The sequence below is a fragment of the Gopherus flavomarginatus genome, chromosome 3 (assembly GCF_025201925.1).
Source record: "Gopherus flavomarginatus isolate rGopFla2 chromosome 3, rGopFla2.mat.asm, whole genome shotgun sequence".
In the NCBI taxonomy this organism is placed as follows: Eukaryota; Metazoa; Chordata; order Testudines; family Testudinidae; genus Gopherus; species Gopherus flavomarginatus.
Window position 1 is genome coordinate 78,768,813 of NC_066619.1, and position 15,527 is coordinate 78,784,339.

The 15,527-nt window shown below is 36.5% G+C and overlaps 1 protein-coding gene across 3 annotated transcripts in view; it reads right to left on the reverse strand.

Moving 5' to 3' along the window:
- Positions 1-273: 273 nt before the first annotated feature.
- The window catches only part of CEP120 (centrosomal protein 120), a 69,291-nt gene continuing 54,037 nt past the window's right edge, over positions 274-15,527 (reverse strand). For all 3 annotated transcript variants that reach the window (XM_050945637.1, XM_050945638.1, XM_050945636.1), the window contains 2 exons: positions 3,199-3,344; positions 274-2,539 (listed from right to left, as the gene is read on the reverse strand). In XM_050945637.1, the coding sequence (XP_050801594.1) occupies positions 2,302-2,539; positions 3,199-3,344 (384 nt within the window). In that variant the 3' untranslated portion in view covers positions 274-2,301. The remainder of the gene's footprint in view (positions 2,540-3,198; positions 3,345-15,527) is intronic.

Genomic DNA, 15,527 nt, shown 5'->3' on the forward strand with positions numbered 1-15,527 from the left:
TTCTCCAAATATACAGTCCTCTGTAAAATGTGGTTGTTTAAATTCAGATTTTATTTGTTAAATAAAAACATGAAAATCACAAAATTTAAAATATTATAAATTTAAAGATGAGACTCTTTACTTCACTTAAGCCAAAAAAAATGCACTTTAGTATTTTAAGAGAGTTGCCTTTTTTTAGTCTAAGGCCCCCTCTAGTGTTGGAAAAAATTATAATCCCAGCAAAGGAATAAACTTTGAGAAAGATGACTCAAAGGACTCGGAACGGGTCTTGCATTCAAGATAATAAAACATCCCACATTTATTTGACTATATTTGCATATAATCATACATCAGTGATACAGAATATGTAGCCATAGTTAAACATCTACAATTCTCCATGGATTTATAATGGTTACCTGAGCGTTCATTATTCACACAGCCAGTTGAGGTTTTTATGCTGTATTTTTTTTTAAACTAGCATCTTTAAATCCATTAACATATTACAATAAACATTTTTTAAACACTGACAAGTTTACTAAGTATTGCTTTTTTTTGTTATGAAATTTATGCGTTTATTGATAAATGATCATTCCTCATGAAAAAGTTTCATGTTCACTTTTCCCCCCACAAAATAAGTGTTTTAAAAAGTTTGTTTTCTTCCAAAAAAGTGACCTAAACAAACCCTCCATTAAATAAATTGCTGACCTGTGACAGAATAAAGAAATACTATCCACTTTATCAACAACATGTCAGAAGTAAACCCAGAACCAATACAAAAATTTGTATTACATGAATGCAAAGCTCCAAAAGAAGAGTATGGCACTTACATGACTGGGACACCATAAAAAAGTCCAGTGATTATTTTAAATAAAAAAATTAAGTTCTCTGTATTAATTGTCTTCATTCATGTTTGAAGTGAAACTGAATTGTTAGGGTTTGTTTTCAGTACTATGAGATTTGCACCAGTCACTAACATTTGTGCTAGTAGGTGATATATCAAAACCCCAGCATTCGTTGATGGGAGAAGAGATTAAGTCTAAGCTTTCAACCCTGCCCACACTACGAATTTTAATTGTGCCAAAACAGAGTAAAGGGTTTATAATGCAGAATGATCCTTATTCAACTTTGGCAGTCAGAAAAAAATAAAAACACCCTATTCTTTGTGCTCTTCTCTTATGGCAATTAACAAATACTGTATAACGTTTCATTTTTTTAAGCTTCTTTATATCTCAATTTCACATAAAAATTTAAAACTGAAAACCATAGATGATTGAAAAAAAACTCTGTAGCCACTGCCATTTAGACTTTCATTCAGGAAAGCATCTTTGTTTACAAAAGCACTAATTATAATTGTATTGGCATTAAGCACGTATTTACATTTAAACGTGTGCTTACAAAGAACTAGTGTTTTCCTGAATAAGGATGGACTTAAAGCACATGCCCAAGTGTTTTTCTGAATTAGGACCTTAACTGCCTCATAAGCAACTAATAACTGTTTTACCTTTGTATGCAAAACTCTCATCAATAGCAAAGAGATTTCCATGCTAAGAATGGTTACAAGATCAGACTTGGAGTTACCTAATAATTTGTGCAGTTTCAGTTTGGTAAATTATACCTCTGGTTTTATCTTCAAAACTATGTCATCTACAATGAGTACAAGTTTAAAAAAGGTGTTCTGCTAAAAGAATGGTGAGCTACAGAATTTATGGTAAAATAATTTTAACTGTGGTCACAGAAATAGTTTACAAATTAAAATACACTAAACATATTTGCAAATGTAACAGGATATGACATTTGTAGAAGTGCAGCACTTGTTTTGGCTAAGAATTAACAAAACTCATATCACTGGGAATTACTGCAGTCACTTTTTACTAATACAATTTTATTGAAAAACCTATTTTGAAAGAAATCTATAAAACAAGTTATGATAAATACTGAAGAGGAGCGTAGAATAGATATTTTTAAAAGTGTTATTATAAATAAATCCAGCCAGGGGATGGGGAAAGGTAGAAAATATTTAAACAGAAAATCCAAAATATATGTAAGTATATTTACATATAAATATATTTTAACATAAAAATGTGTTAAAAACACAAAAACAAAAAACACCTTATGCTCTGATCCTGCATAAACTTACACATCTGCTTAACTTCACATCCCGTGAACATTTACATTGGACTTCAAAAGGTCTCCTAAGTGCGTAAAATATATCATGTGCCTAAGCCTCTTCAGGATCAGGGCCTTAGTTTGTAAAATTAATCATCCTAGTATGCTAAAACATAAGGTATCTGACTTAACTTACAAAAATATTTTCCAAATATATTATTTGCTGCTGCTTCTTTTTGCAAGAGCCTCTCTGATTTGGCGATCCAGTTCACTTACTATATGGTCTTCATGGTTATACACACCTGTTCTCAACAACGTATCTCTCTCTTCTATCAGGCGAGTGAGATAATCATCCAAGCTTTCATTTAATTGTCTAGTATGAAGACTACCCACTTGCTCAACTGAAATATCTCTGGAATCTTGTGATTGCTTTTTGTCTTCTTGTTGCTTTAGCCTGACAATAAAAGAAGTACATCATACAGGTAAAGGACACACAAAATTCTGTCCTGTTAAATACATTCTAGATGGATTTTTACTGAAATTTCTTACTGAAGTAGAAGAAATCAAGGAATTTTTTTTTTAAAGTAACACAAACTAACCCTTGCTTGATTAAATTTAAAGGAAGCCTTTCGAATCTAAGAATACCTTAGATCACTTGTGTACATATTACCATGATTTCATCAAGGTTTCTGCACTGATAATGCAGTTTAAAAACCCACATAAGTGATCAAGCTCAGGTTTCAAAATTACTTGAAGCATAATAATAAATGGAGGACAATATTAGATGTACTTAAAATATAAAGATATGGGCCAAGAGGAGAGTTGAAAGAATCACCATTAGTGTAGCTTTTTATGAAGCAGTTCTGCTTAGAGTTGAGGGTAAAAAAGGCTTGCTGCAGTATAAGCACAATCATGACAAAAGCTGGTTATAGTGGCCTTTGGCATAGATTTTCTATAATACAAGACTCTTACATTTTATAAATGAGCGATTTTTTACCTAAGGGACACTAAACTGTGTTCTTTTACTAGATTGACAGTCAATTAAAATTTGATTTAACTGAACCTTCCCCTATTTTGAGGCAGAGGGAAAAAATCCTACAAATGCTATAATACCTGTTCAGTTCATTTCTAATATCCTCCAGCTCTTTTCGCTCTGTTTTCCCCATTTCCTTCTCCTCTGCTGCCAAATAGCGCAGTCTCATGTGTTCCAGCTCTTGTTGCTGCTTTTTAAGGCGAGCCATAGCATTCTCTTGCTCACGCTAAGGCGGGAAAAAAAAAATCATTTGACATTAAATATTACTGATAAAAAAAGTGCTAATTCTAACAAATCTTACAGTGTTTCAGAATCCACAAGTAATAATATGGAAACAGTAACTAAGTAGCACAAGTCAATACAAAATATTTAATGTAGATATGAGATTAATTCTGATGTCGGTCAAAATGAATAAGATGACTGAGGCAATCTTTTGCCTCAGTCAAGATCACACTAAACATTTGTCCACAACAGATTGCAACTGAATCTGAGGGCAAAAGTACTAGCTCAACTAGTAGTAGACTATCCAAGGGGTATATTTTAGAGGTGGTGTGCAAGAGTCTGAAGATATTGCTTAAACTGAAATACAGACTAGTGTCTTAAATACCGCTCAAGTAGCTACAGTGACAGGGGTTATATAAATACCTAGACACATAATTGTACGCACAAAAATTCAATACAGTGAGAATTAATATTTCAAAGCCCTAAGTTAACTGTATGCGACTCTCTCCCCCTACTAGCCCTGCTATGCATAGCACCACAAAGTTTTGTTCGGCAGAGATAAATTTATATTGTGAAAAGAACTACTTTTTAAACTGGTATCCAGTCTTAGGGCATGTCTACATGAACATTTAGTTCGCTGCAAGCTGGGATGCGAATCTACCCCGCAATAGCCTGTCATACACTGTCATTGTAGGTCCTGTTGATATGCACTAACAGATAGCGTGCTTTAATCTACTCCTGTTTCAAAGTGTGTAGATCAAGCCACATTAATGAACTGGACATTTAAGGTGCTGGAGGATAGTGCGGGGAAGATTCACACGCCAGCTTGCTGCAAACTAAATGTTCACGTAGACAAGCTCTTAGAAAGTCAGGGGTGAAAATCTAAATATTTAGATTTCTTCTTACATTTATTCAATTTTCAAACTCTGAATAAAAGCCCAGAGGGGGAAAAACGGAACAAAAATTAACTCAATATACATTTTTTAAAAACTTCGTTCAATTCCTAAATGGGTTTTTCAAAGTCTCATAATCTAAGATATAGTGCCTTGCCCAGCATCAAATATTACATTTTATAGCAGAACCAGGGACAAAACCTAATTCTTCTTGGTGATATTCAATTGCCTTAACAAGGACTATCCTTTCTTTTCCTCTTGTCTTCTGACTAATGCTCTACATAACCCTGCTTCATTTACTGCACACAGTCCATCCTGTGCACTACAATAGGCAGGGGTCCTGGAGGAAAAAAACAACATACGATCACGTTATTAAATACTACGCCATACTGCATGGTCCCCCTTAATTCTGGCACATCTTAACTTGCGCTTGCTTGACTTTGCAACATTTTACATTTTTTGCATGAGTTTTACTCTCCACGGTCTGACTTCATTAATAAAATCTATTTGTGCAGCATACGTAATTCACCAGTCCTAGCACCACTAGCGAGCAGAAAAGAAGAGAAGAATTAGGAAAGGACAGCAACCTGTAGGTGCCAGCAACTGAAGAGAGAGTATCCAACAAGGAAAGAACAGATTTTGTGATGATTAGTAAATGAATGAAGCAACTACCAGGTTGCAGCCCTGCAAATTTCTTCATGAAAGCGCTATGTCTCTCTTACCATGAGCCAGCCGCTGACTTACAGGCTAGATGAATGTCTGCTTACTAAAGCAGAAGTAGTTTCCCTACTGACTTGCAGACTGGAGCAAAGGACAGTAAGTCTATTTTGCTATATGGGCTTTGGACATAGTGAATAATCCTACTGAAATGGGGCATTTGTTATTAAATTCAATGGGGCAAAGACTATGACCTCTTTAATATCACAATATGAAACAGAGCACACAATCTGTAGAAGGATACAGTACTTATAGGTCTCAGCATCCACATAAAGGCAACTTTCAGCAGGAAAGAATAGGCAAAAAGGCGGAAGAGTAACATCCTAATTAAAGTGAAAGGCTCAGTTCACTTGGGACAAAACTTCCAGAGTTGTTCATAATTCTACTTTTGTCCAGAAGAACTGTAGGAAAGGTTCTCCTTAATGGTTAAAGCTCCAAACTCATTTAATCTCCAGGAAGAGGTAAATGCCTAAGAAAAGAAGTTACTTCAATGGTAAGAACGAACAATGACCATATCATCCTGGGCTCAAATGGAGATTGGTAAAATGTCAGCAAGACCAGATTACGTTTACATTTATGTAAGAAGTCAAAAGGTTGGCCTGATCATCTTGACTGCACAGAAGTTTAGAAATATGGAGAGGAGGATCCAGTGCTTTTCCATATATCCTCAAAGCTCCTGGTGCTCCCACTAGAACCTGCAAGTAGCTTAGCCTTTGTGAAAAGAAGAGAAAGAGAAAATAAAGTCAGCCTCCAATTAAGGCAGTGTTAAGATTAATACTAAAAGGAGGAAATAAGGCTGCATACAGTGACAGTGTTAAACCTTGGTTGTACAGTTTTGATTGGACTTCAGGAGATTATCCACCATCTGAATATTCAGGAGATTATCCACCATCTGAATAGAGTAAATCCGGAAGTTTCAGCCTCTCCGTCTCTAGATAGAAAAAGAGAGTCTAGGAACATGCGTTCAAATAGCTGACCATGTAGCCTTTCAGAAGACCCTCAACAACAGGAAGTCTGAAGAGGTTTGTTAGAGAACTCCTTGAAACAGCTGCCACTAAAAGGTGGAATGCCCAACCACCATTATTTACTTCATCTAGTCCCACCTGATTTTCTTGTTGATGCTACCTAAACAATGATAAAAAGAGGTATAGAAGAACCTCACTTGAACACAGCAGTGAGAAGATTTGACCTGCCAAGCCACCTTTACCCAGTGTCTGGGAACAACTGGACCATTTGTGACTGTAGGGTACAGCTGTGTCTACCTGTGGGGTTTCCTAGAAGGCCAGCACCCTGCAGAGAACCCTACTCCTTTGGCTTGAGAACTAGCCCAGATGTTGAAAGTTTCTTGTATATAGGAGGATGACATTATGATGTTCTTTCAGCCCAGATCAGAATTCTGAAGAGAAGAGCTCCAAGGGCCTCTCTCTCCTCTTTAAACCTGTATCACAATACAAACTGCTTAGTTGATATGTTCCAAAGGATTGCTATGGATTCTGACGAAGAAGTGAATTTCTAGAAGAAATATCCTATAGTCCTTAGGTCGAGCTATACTTCAACTAACCTCCTTCTATACTGCTGCTCCTGTCATGTAAAAAACTCAGATGGGTATCCCAGGTCCTCAAACTTGTTTCTCTCAAGATTCAGACAGAGAGATTCTGGGGGAGATTTCACTTAATTATCGGGAAATATTCACCATCTCAGCAAACAAACAAGCTGGAAAGATGTTATACAGATTTAAGTTCTCTTCTTGGTAGTCTCCTCAAAAGAGCAAAAACGTCTGAAGAGGTTAGGAGTGAAGCCTGTCTGTACACAATATTATCTGTATTACCGCAGAATATCATGAGGATGGAAGGTGAAGGAAGCATCAGAGGGTTGTGAATGGAATGAACAGAAATATTTTGATTGTATCCTTCAGTGTGTGGAATGTGTCACCGAGAAGAATCACCTCCTTGAGGTGAGAATAGGATCTGGCACTTAGGTGGTCCAAGCTCCTCAAAAGGCAAGCCTGAGCTCTTGCTGAGGTTTGGCATAAAGCAGTGGCTTTGGAGAACCGAAAGAACCATGTTGGGGACCTAGGAAGCACTCTGAAAAGAAGAAATATCATATAAGGATTATCTAAGTAATGCAATAAACTGATACCTTCCCATTTAAGGCTGACAAGTACAATCACCAGGAGTTTCAGTGTCTTGGGAACAAAGACACAACAAAAGGCAAGACAACATGCTGGTAGTATCATTTCGACAGCAAAGAAAACTCAAGTGTGCTAGAAAGTGAATGTACACATTTTTTAGGTTGATGGACCAGAATCATCTTTGGCTGGGTGGATACAAACTAGGGAAAGGCTAGAAACCTCTAGATTCTCTCTTAGTCAAAAGACAGTCTGGAAGTCCTCTTTTATGCTGGAATGGGCTAACAGTCCCCATGTCTAGAAGTTTCTTGATACAGGTAATAATTACTGACCATTTATAAGGGTCACAAATGAGGGACAAGCAGAACAGCAGTCACAGATGGGGTCTGTGGAGGTAACTGTGAGGGAGACCTTGTGGAGAAACAAGGCCTACATGACACTATCTTTGTCCTGCATTGGTCATTTCATCCTGGCAGGATGGGTTGCATCAGGCCTTCCAGCCTTGCAAACAGGCTGAAGCAAAACTTCCCTGGAAGTGGAAGCAGAGCTGATTGTACAAAGCAATTTTTTCTAAATGGGCAGAGAACAGAGAGGGAGCTGCTGCAGTGTGGCTCTGGAGATAGTTTAATTTGAGTGTGTTGAAGTGCCTCTTGTCCACACAAACTGGGAATTGATCTCCAAGAATCTTTTCTCCAATGACAGCTGGGGACAGTATTTCCCAGCAGTGTCAAGATTAGTAATTGGGTATAGTATAATAATTTCTGTGTAACACATTTCTGATCAGATAAGCAAATCTTAACTAAACTTATTACAATACAATCCTTCCACAAAGTAGAAGACCAAGTCTGGTATATTTACTGCAAAGTCATTTTTTATTTAATTACTTTTGTGGGTTTATATTAGATTATTATAAAAACAATAAAAAATAAGCACTTTTATACCTTAGGAGGGTCAAACAATAATGTGAATTACCTGACTAGATGTGTCACTGGAAGATGTACTTATATTTTTAGCATTGTCCTTTTCTCCTTTTTCAATACTACTTTATCACAACTATCTAAGACCAATGTTCCCCTGAAAAATCCATAAAGTACATGGGAAGTGATCCCATAGACTAAAATGACAATTTATGGTGTATAATGTAATTATGTAGTTTAAAATGCAAACCTACATTCTAAACTACATAATATTATTTACCCAACATAGCTATTTGTAATCCTTTATAGTCTGTCAATCTGTATGCTGAACATACATAAATCACATTTGTTTATGAAACAGTCTGAACAAATGGAAACTAGCTCCCCATATAATTCTTCAATAAAGGAAAATGATGTCAAAGAATGTACATTATTTGTTTGATATGGATAGGAGAGTTAGCATACAGTATGTGAAAATCATACTATGTATGATACAATTCAAAGCTAAGATTTAGTACTAGACCAGATCAGAGGTCACAAAAAGAATGGATCCTTTGTAAAACTCAGATTTTGGGAAGGGAGGGTGAAGGAAAGATTCTTTATCCTTATTTGGTAATGAAAATTGCTTCCCTTTATCAAAGGCTCTTTCAGATAACCAAAAACCCAATCACACTTTCAATACCAAATTATGCAACAAGCTCCGTAATCACTGGTGCTAAAAGTAGTTTATTGTGTAGGACTATTACAATTTTAATGGAAATTAGTGAAAAACATCTTTTGAAACCAGGAAAAGACATACAAAATGATGTAGCATTCTCACCTTCATTTACAGTATCTATATTACATATTACTCACACTTAATTGACAAAATAAGAACAAAATTAATTTTTTGCAATTTCTATAATGTTAAATACTTTCAGTATAAATCTTCTACATATTAATATGAAATAGGGAAAAAAGTCTCAATTTTCCGTTGCTGAAATCATGACACTTGGACTGCCACTGCAAAAATTTATACTGCCACTGATACTTTGAGGTAACACTAAAGCAAACATTAATCCGATAATTAAATATCGTCTGGCAGGGTTGCTGAACAATTTGTACAGGGGGGGTGCTGAAAGCAATTGAACCAAACTGTAAACTCTGTATATAATGGAAATCTCAAGCCAGAGGGTACGGAAGCACCTCCAGCACCCGTAGTTCCAGCACCTATGTTCTCTACCAATTTATCTTAAAAGAAAAAACATGGTTAATACATTTTAAAAATGTATCTGATCTGAGCATTCCATTTGTAATACTCCTAACCTGAGGACAAACTGAAGAGTATTTTCAGGTCTGAAACTGCACTCATTGCTTACTGAGCTGTTGCTCTCCTCATGTGGCAGATGTATGCCTTAGACAGATACTTTGCCTGGACGGGTAATTTTTATATTACATCACCAAATTCTGAAGTTTAAAATCTGAAGATGGTTACTGAGCCCTGGAGCAGTCTAACTGGTTTCACTAAATGGTTGGAAAAAGTGTGAAACGTTCCTGAAATATATATCCTCAAATGAATATCTGCTCGCAGAGCAGAGAACTACAGCTGCTGCAGGAACTGCAGAAAAGCCAGAAGAGCAGCAGTGTGGTAGGAGATGAAGGCTGATAGTGCCTCTGAACTGAAGGTACCCCTAGTCAGGTATACCAGGCCTCCAAATATCAACAGTCCCCAGTGCAGCAGTGGGACAAGGTAACCTCAGAAGACCCAGATGCCCATGATGTCAGCAAACTACACTTTGTATTTGCTGAAGTGATTCTTTTTTTTAAGATGAGACAAAGTCCTGTGGCAACTTATAGATTAACAGAAGTATTGGAGCATAAGCTTTCGTGGGTGAATACCCACTTTGTCAGATGTTCATTGGTTATCTGATCCGGCACCATTCTATCACTCTCTTCATATTGACAGTCTCACTCTCCCTGCCTTCCATGCTGTCCTGTCCTTCCCTTCACTTTTCCTCCCTCTATAATCATTTATTCCTTTTGCATGTTCTTATCCTCAGGTTAACTCTGCACTCTTGCTGTTCCTCCTTACTCCACCAATGACCCCATATCACCACCAAAAAACAAACAAACAAACAAACAACCCCAAACATGTATAGTTAACAAGAGGTACGCCAATCCTCTGATTATTTATGCCTGATATATTCTTTTCCTCAATCCTTCATTTCTTTGTGTGTCTTGAGATTGCACGCCCTTTGGGGCAGGAATGATATCTTCTTAATGTTTGCACAGTACCTTTCACAATGGGGCTCTAAATAATGATTTTGGGCCTTTGGTACTACAGTAATTTAAACATTAATTAATTAATCAATCAGTAAGAAAGAAAAATAATCAGATTGTAAAAGAATCCCATCATGCTGCCAGGTGCTCTAGTTAAGAGGCTCTTCAGTCAAAAGAGGACAATCTATTTTGCCATAGCTGCCTATAAATCCAAAGGGGAGATGTAAACATACATACACTAGACTAAACAATGGCTAAATAGCAGCCACTATTCACTCTCCCACTCACACATACCATGCAAGTGTGTGGGAAAAAAATTACGATTGAAGCTAAGGAACTCAAGTAAAGTTTTCTGAAAATAACCCAGAGCTGACAAGTCAGTAGGAGGGCCTGGATGGTTTCAAGACACAGTTTTTAACCAAGACTTGGACCTCCATCTGTTTTTTCTTTTTTTTAAACAAAGATTTACATCCCATCCTTGGCTAAATTACTTATAAATTAATCAAATTAATTACTCTGAGTGGATAAGCAGGAGGCTGGACAAGATAGAGCTGATATCAGCCAATAAGGTCTGTGTTGTTTTAAACAAATCCATCAGTTCTGCTTTGAACAAATCCATAGAGTACAAATATAGTAAGAGACTTAAATCCTACAATAAAATCTCTTATCCCAAAATGTACATAATTCTAATTTTAGCGTAAACATTGTTTTTGTTAATTTTCCAGACCAGAAAAGGGAGATTATCAGCCTTCAAAACTGACATAACACTGTTGCTAGTTACAGCTGCAATGGTAATATGCTGCATTATTCTTAAAAAGTGATTTCCTGCATCACTCAAACATTTGTTAAATTTTACATCTCGAGCCTGCAAAGCCTTAAAATGTGTGTAACTCAGCACATGAGTAGTTCCACTAACTTTAATGGCTCTACTTCCATGAGTAAAATTACACGTGCCTAAATCTTTGCAGGATCTGGGTCTAAGTTGGTAAATTTTAAAAGGCCAAGATTTGAAAACTTTGAGTTGTAAAGAAAAAAAATGCACGTACATGCACCAAATGTGCACATTTTTGAATTTTTGATCTTATTTTTCAGTAAGACATTTTGTTAAACAGTACAAATTAAAAAGTTACGATAAATACCTTCAAGAAAAAATGGGAATGGGCACGAGGGAGAAAGATCTGAGGGGCCTTACGATATTGTGAAAATCCACAGTCTATTTTATAAACTTTATACACCATGATCAAATGCGTTAAAATGTGTAATTTTGTAGTTTTCATATTTAAAGATGAGCCTATGTCACAAACGTCAGTGTGCTTCAGGCCTTTCTCTAGTTATAACTGGTATTATGTTTTATTATCCAAAAATTCTAGATAGAGAGAAATTAAGAACTTCTTCCTTTTAATGTCAAAACAAAATTTTCAAAGTTACAATGCACAAACTTCATTTATTACAGAATATAAAGCCATCACAGCAGTGTTCTAACATAACTAGTTGTCAAAGAAAAAGAAAATGCTATAATTAAGGAAATATGGACTTTTAAAGTTGAAAAATCAGAAGAAAAGAACATTTTGCTAAAAATACTCAGCCAGCTGATTATGCTTCTTTATTTCATAAATTGACTGTACTAGGTCACCTTTGAGTAATGGAAAACTCTGTTTAAACAGTTCTTTGGCAATGGGCACAAAGCATTAGATCTCATTTCCAAGACTTACCAGCTGGGTTCTGTCATTAACATTTATTAACAATCTAAGATATGGCTTTCAATGTCTAATTCTCACTACACAAATGTTTTGTATAGTCCTCCAGAGGGCTTTGGTGTGACAAATTACTGGCACAGATTACAACCCTGTGGCTATTCACCCAAGGCAACACAAAATTAATATGGTACTAATCCAATTTAAACAAGAAATTGGATGAACTATTGCAATTCCACAAATTATCTGAACTAAAAGCTGATGTGGAATTCCTGAAGGCAACTAAATTTCCAATTTTATATTCAGACACAGTCCACGGGTTCCTGATCAGTTTTGCTTTTTTAATTTTTAAATACATTTGAAGTGCCAGATTGACTAAATCCTATTTATCAATAGGATAAAGTACAGGATTAACAATAGTAATATAAGCATTAATATATTATTTCTCACAAAAAAAGCCTCCATCTAATTTTAAGAGGACTACTTTCAAGGATAAAGTTTTAGGGGAGTTTAAATGGTTCAGATGTCTAACAAGGGTTTCAGCTGGTCCTGGACTGGAACCACTAGTTTAAAGTTACCAAACTTATCATCTACTGATGGTTTTTGTCACTACCCATCTGGCATGACTTGAACCAGAGAACTAAAGGTGAAATGCATCTAACAGGAATCTAAATAGCTTTTAAGGGAAAACAAACAAACAAAAAAACCCAGGCAGGACATTTTAGTGCTTCCTTTGGGAAATCCTGCATCTGGTGTGAAAAGATTAGAGGCAAATGATCACCCTGTCATGCATAAGTACACCTCTACTCCGATATAATGCGACCCAATATAACACGAATTCGGCTATAATGTGGTAAAGCAGCATTCCAGGTGGGGCAGTGCTACGTGCTCCAGCGGATCAAAGCAAGTTCGATATAACGCAGTTTCGCATATAAGGCGGTAAGGTTTTTTGGCTCCTGAGGACAGAGTTATATCGAGGAAGAGGTGTACTTCAGAAATATTATGGGCTAATTTCTGACACCTACAATAATTAGACAAAAGGAACAATCTGAGGACAGCACATAAAACTGAACCTTTTATTTTCTAGCTATTATCAAATATACATTGCGCTAATTTCTTTGATTTATCTGTAAATTATAAAATAAAGAGCACTGAGAATTTGGGATCTCAGATTCATTGAGTTCAGATCTGGGCACTCAAATTGATTGGCTTATCCAAAGATTTTGACAAATGACCCTGCCTTAGGCTCCATATCCCTCCGTGATTAGCACCCAAATTTCTCCTCTCCTCCCAACAGGACCATTGGACTCTCACTGAAGGACCTTCCTGAAGCTTCAGTTATTCATTAGATTGTGTTTTCTCTTCATGGGAGAAGGAAAGGAAAGGTAGAGAAGTAGCAGCATCCTGCTTATCCCTTCCCATATCCAGAAAGGGTCTCCTTTTGAGCAGATATCCAAATAGCTAGCTCCTCCTCCTTCCCAATCCAGTAGACTTTCCTTTCCAATCCACAGATGTAATTTTCTGAGAGCAACTGGTTGGCCTATTCTTCAGTAATGTCTCTGCTACATCACTCCCTTATGGACTGCACCAGAAAGATCTCTAGTACTGCAGGAAAAAGAGTGAGTTAGCCCCACCTTCTTGCTTTTCCTCCTGGGTGTCTATATTCCTAGGAGATTAGAGCCCCTTTCATGCCACTGCATATCTTATGGAAAAACAGGGAAGGCAGTTTTTATACTGCAACCTGGATCATACACATCAAAATCTTGCAATGGAAAAGCAGGGGAACATAATCCAAAGAGTTATTGGGTCCTGCTGAATTAGACTTGGATTCAGGGAGCTGAGGTGCTCATTTATTCTGTGAAGGGTGTCCTTAATGCTGGAGTGAATTAGAAGTGCCTCTCCTTGAAAAGTAGCCCTTCCATAAAGCAAAAAAAGGATGGGAAACAGGGGTGAAGATGGAGTATGAAAAATGAAGACCCTTGTTTGAATCCTCAATCTTTAAATGTATTAGGCTTTGTTTTGATCTAGGAATTGGTAAAATTCTTGCTTTTTCTAGTGTGTTTGACTGTACCTAACGGAAGTGCTTATGGAATCTTAAATTACTGCAAGCACAAACCATACGATAATTATAGAAGGCAGTAAGTAAAGGAAAAATAATATACTGGCATGTATATGCATTACTGAGGATGAAGGAACTGCTGCTACATGTTTGCTTGAGAGAGATTTTAAATGCCTCACTGACAAACACAGAAAAATCCACAAAAACAAACCAACCAAAAAAAACCTCTACTGGCATCACTGATGGGAAAATTCAGAGACAGGAAAAAATTGTGTAACCTGTGATTTCTGGATCTCTCTAAGTTAGCTGTATTCTGCAATATTCTACAAATTCTATCACTCTTTAAAAGCTAAGGCCCAGATTTTTAAAGGTATGTAGGTGTTGCAGTATACCACACTGAAATACCCAACTGATTTAGGAGCATACATTTTATTTTTCAAAAGTGATTTAGGCATTTAGGAGCCAAAATTCTATTGACAGTGGGATTTTTGGCTCCAAGGTACCTAAATCCCTTTTGCAAATGAAATTTAGGCTTCTAGATACCTTTAAAAATCTGGGCCTAAGTATTCTTTATGACCATATAGATGTCACAGTATAAACTGATCTACCGATGCCTGTTAAGTCAGTTTTGCAAAAAACCAAACACACTAACAAAAACAAGCATGCCTCCAAACCAACAGCAGCAAAGATGGGTACTTACCTCTACCCTTCATTCAACACACCACAGTTAGGATGTAGACTTTGTAAGCCTTAAAATTTTTTTTTTAAGTATTTAAAACACACAAGCAATTTTTACCCCTCAGTCACACTTCTGTTGGAAAATACAGAAAAATAAACACACAAAAACCAGAGACTAATGCAACAAGGTTTAATTCAGTTAATACTGTCAAACATGAATCTATAATGGATCCTCAGATACATGGGCACCTCATCCCCACCAGGAATAGATTAAAATTCAAGAGGGTTTTATTGAATATGTTCCAGTACTACAGAATATGGCTTACAAACTTTACTGACAGTGCTATGCCATCATAACCTGAGACACTTGGAAAATGAGATATTTAACTAAAACAAAACTCTAGGTTAGGCACATTGTAGGTAGCCACTTCCTTTTTAGCAGGAAATCTCCATCCACTATTACAAAGTCTACTTCTCAACTGCGCAGTATTTCTGGGCACATGATTTATACCTCTACCCTTCCATTTGACATTGTAAAGGAATTTGGGGCAAATTCCATAAGAGGTCAGGCAGCAAAGAACTTTTCCAAGTAATTCTTTTGATTTTGCAGCTAGTGGTGATGGCGCAGGTTCAGAATTAATGCTCTATTTCTCCCTACTATTGAATGAGACATTCTAGATTTTCTTAAAACAGTCCTGAATGCAATGTTAAGGTTGCACAATTCAAGTAAGGGTGTAAAAGAGAAGAAATGCCAGTTCAGAGTCTAATAGTGACATTAACTCAACTGCATTATTCATGCATAGCATTTTTCATTCTTGTTTTTCTGGTTCAATGCTGAATAT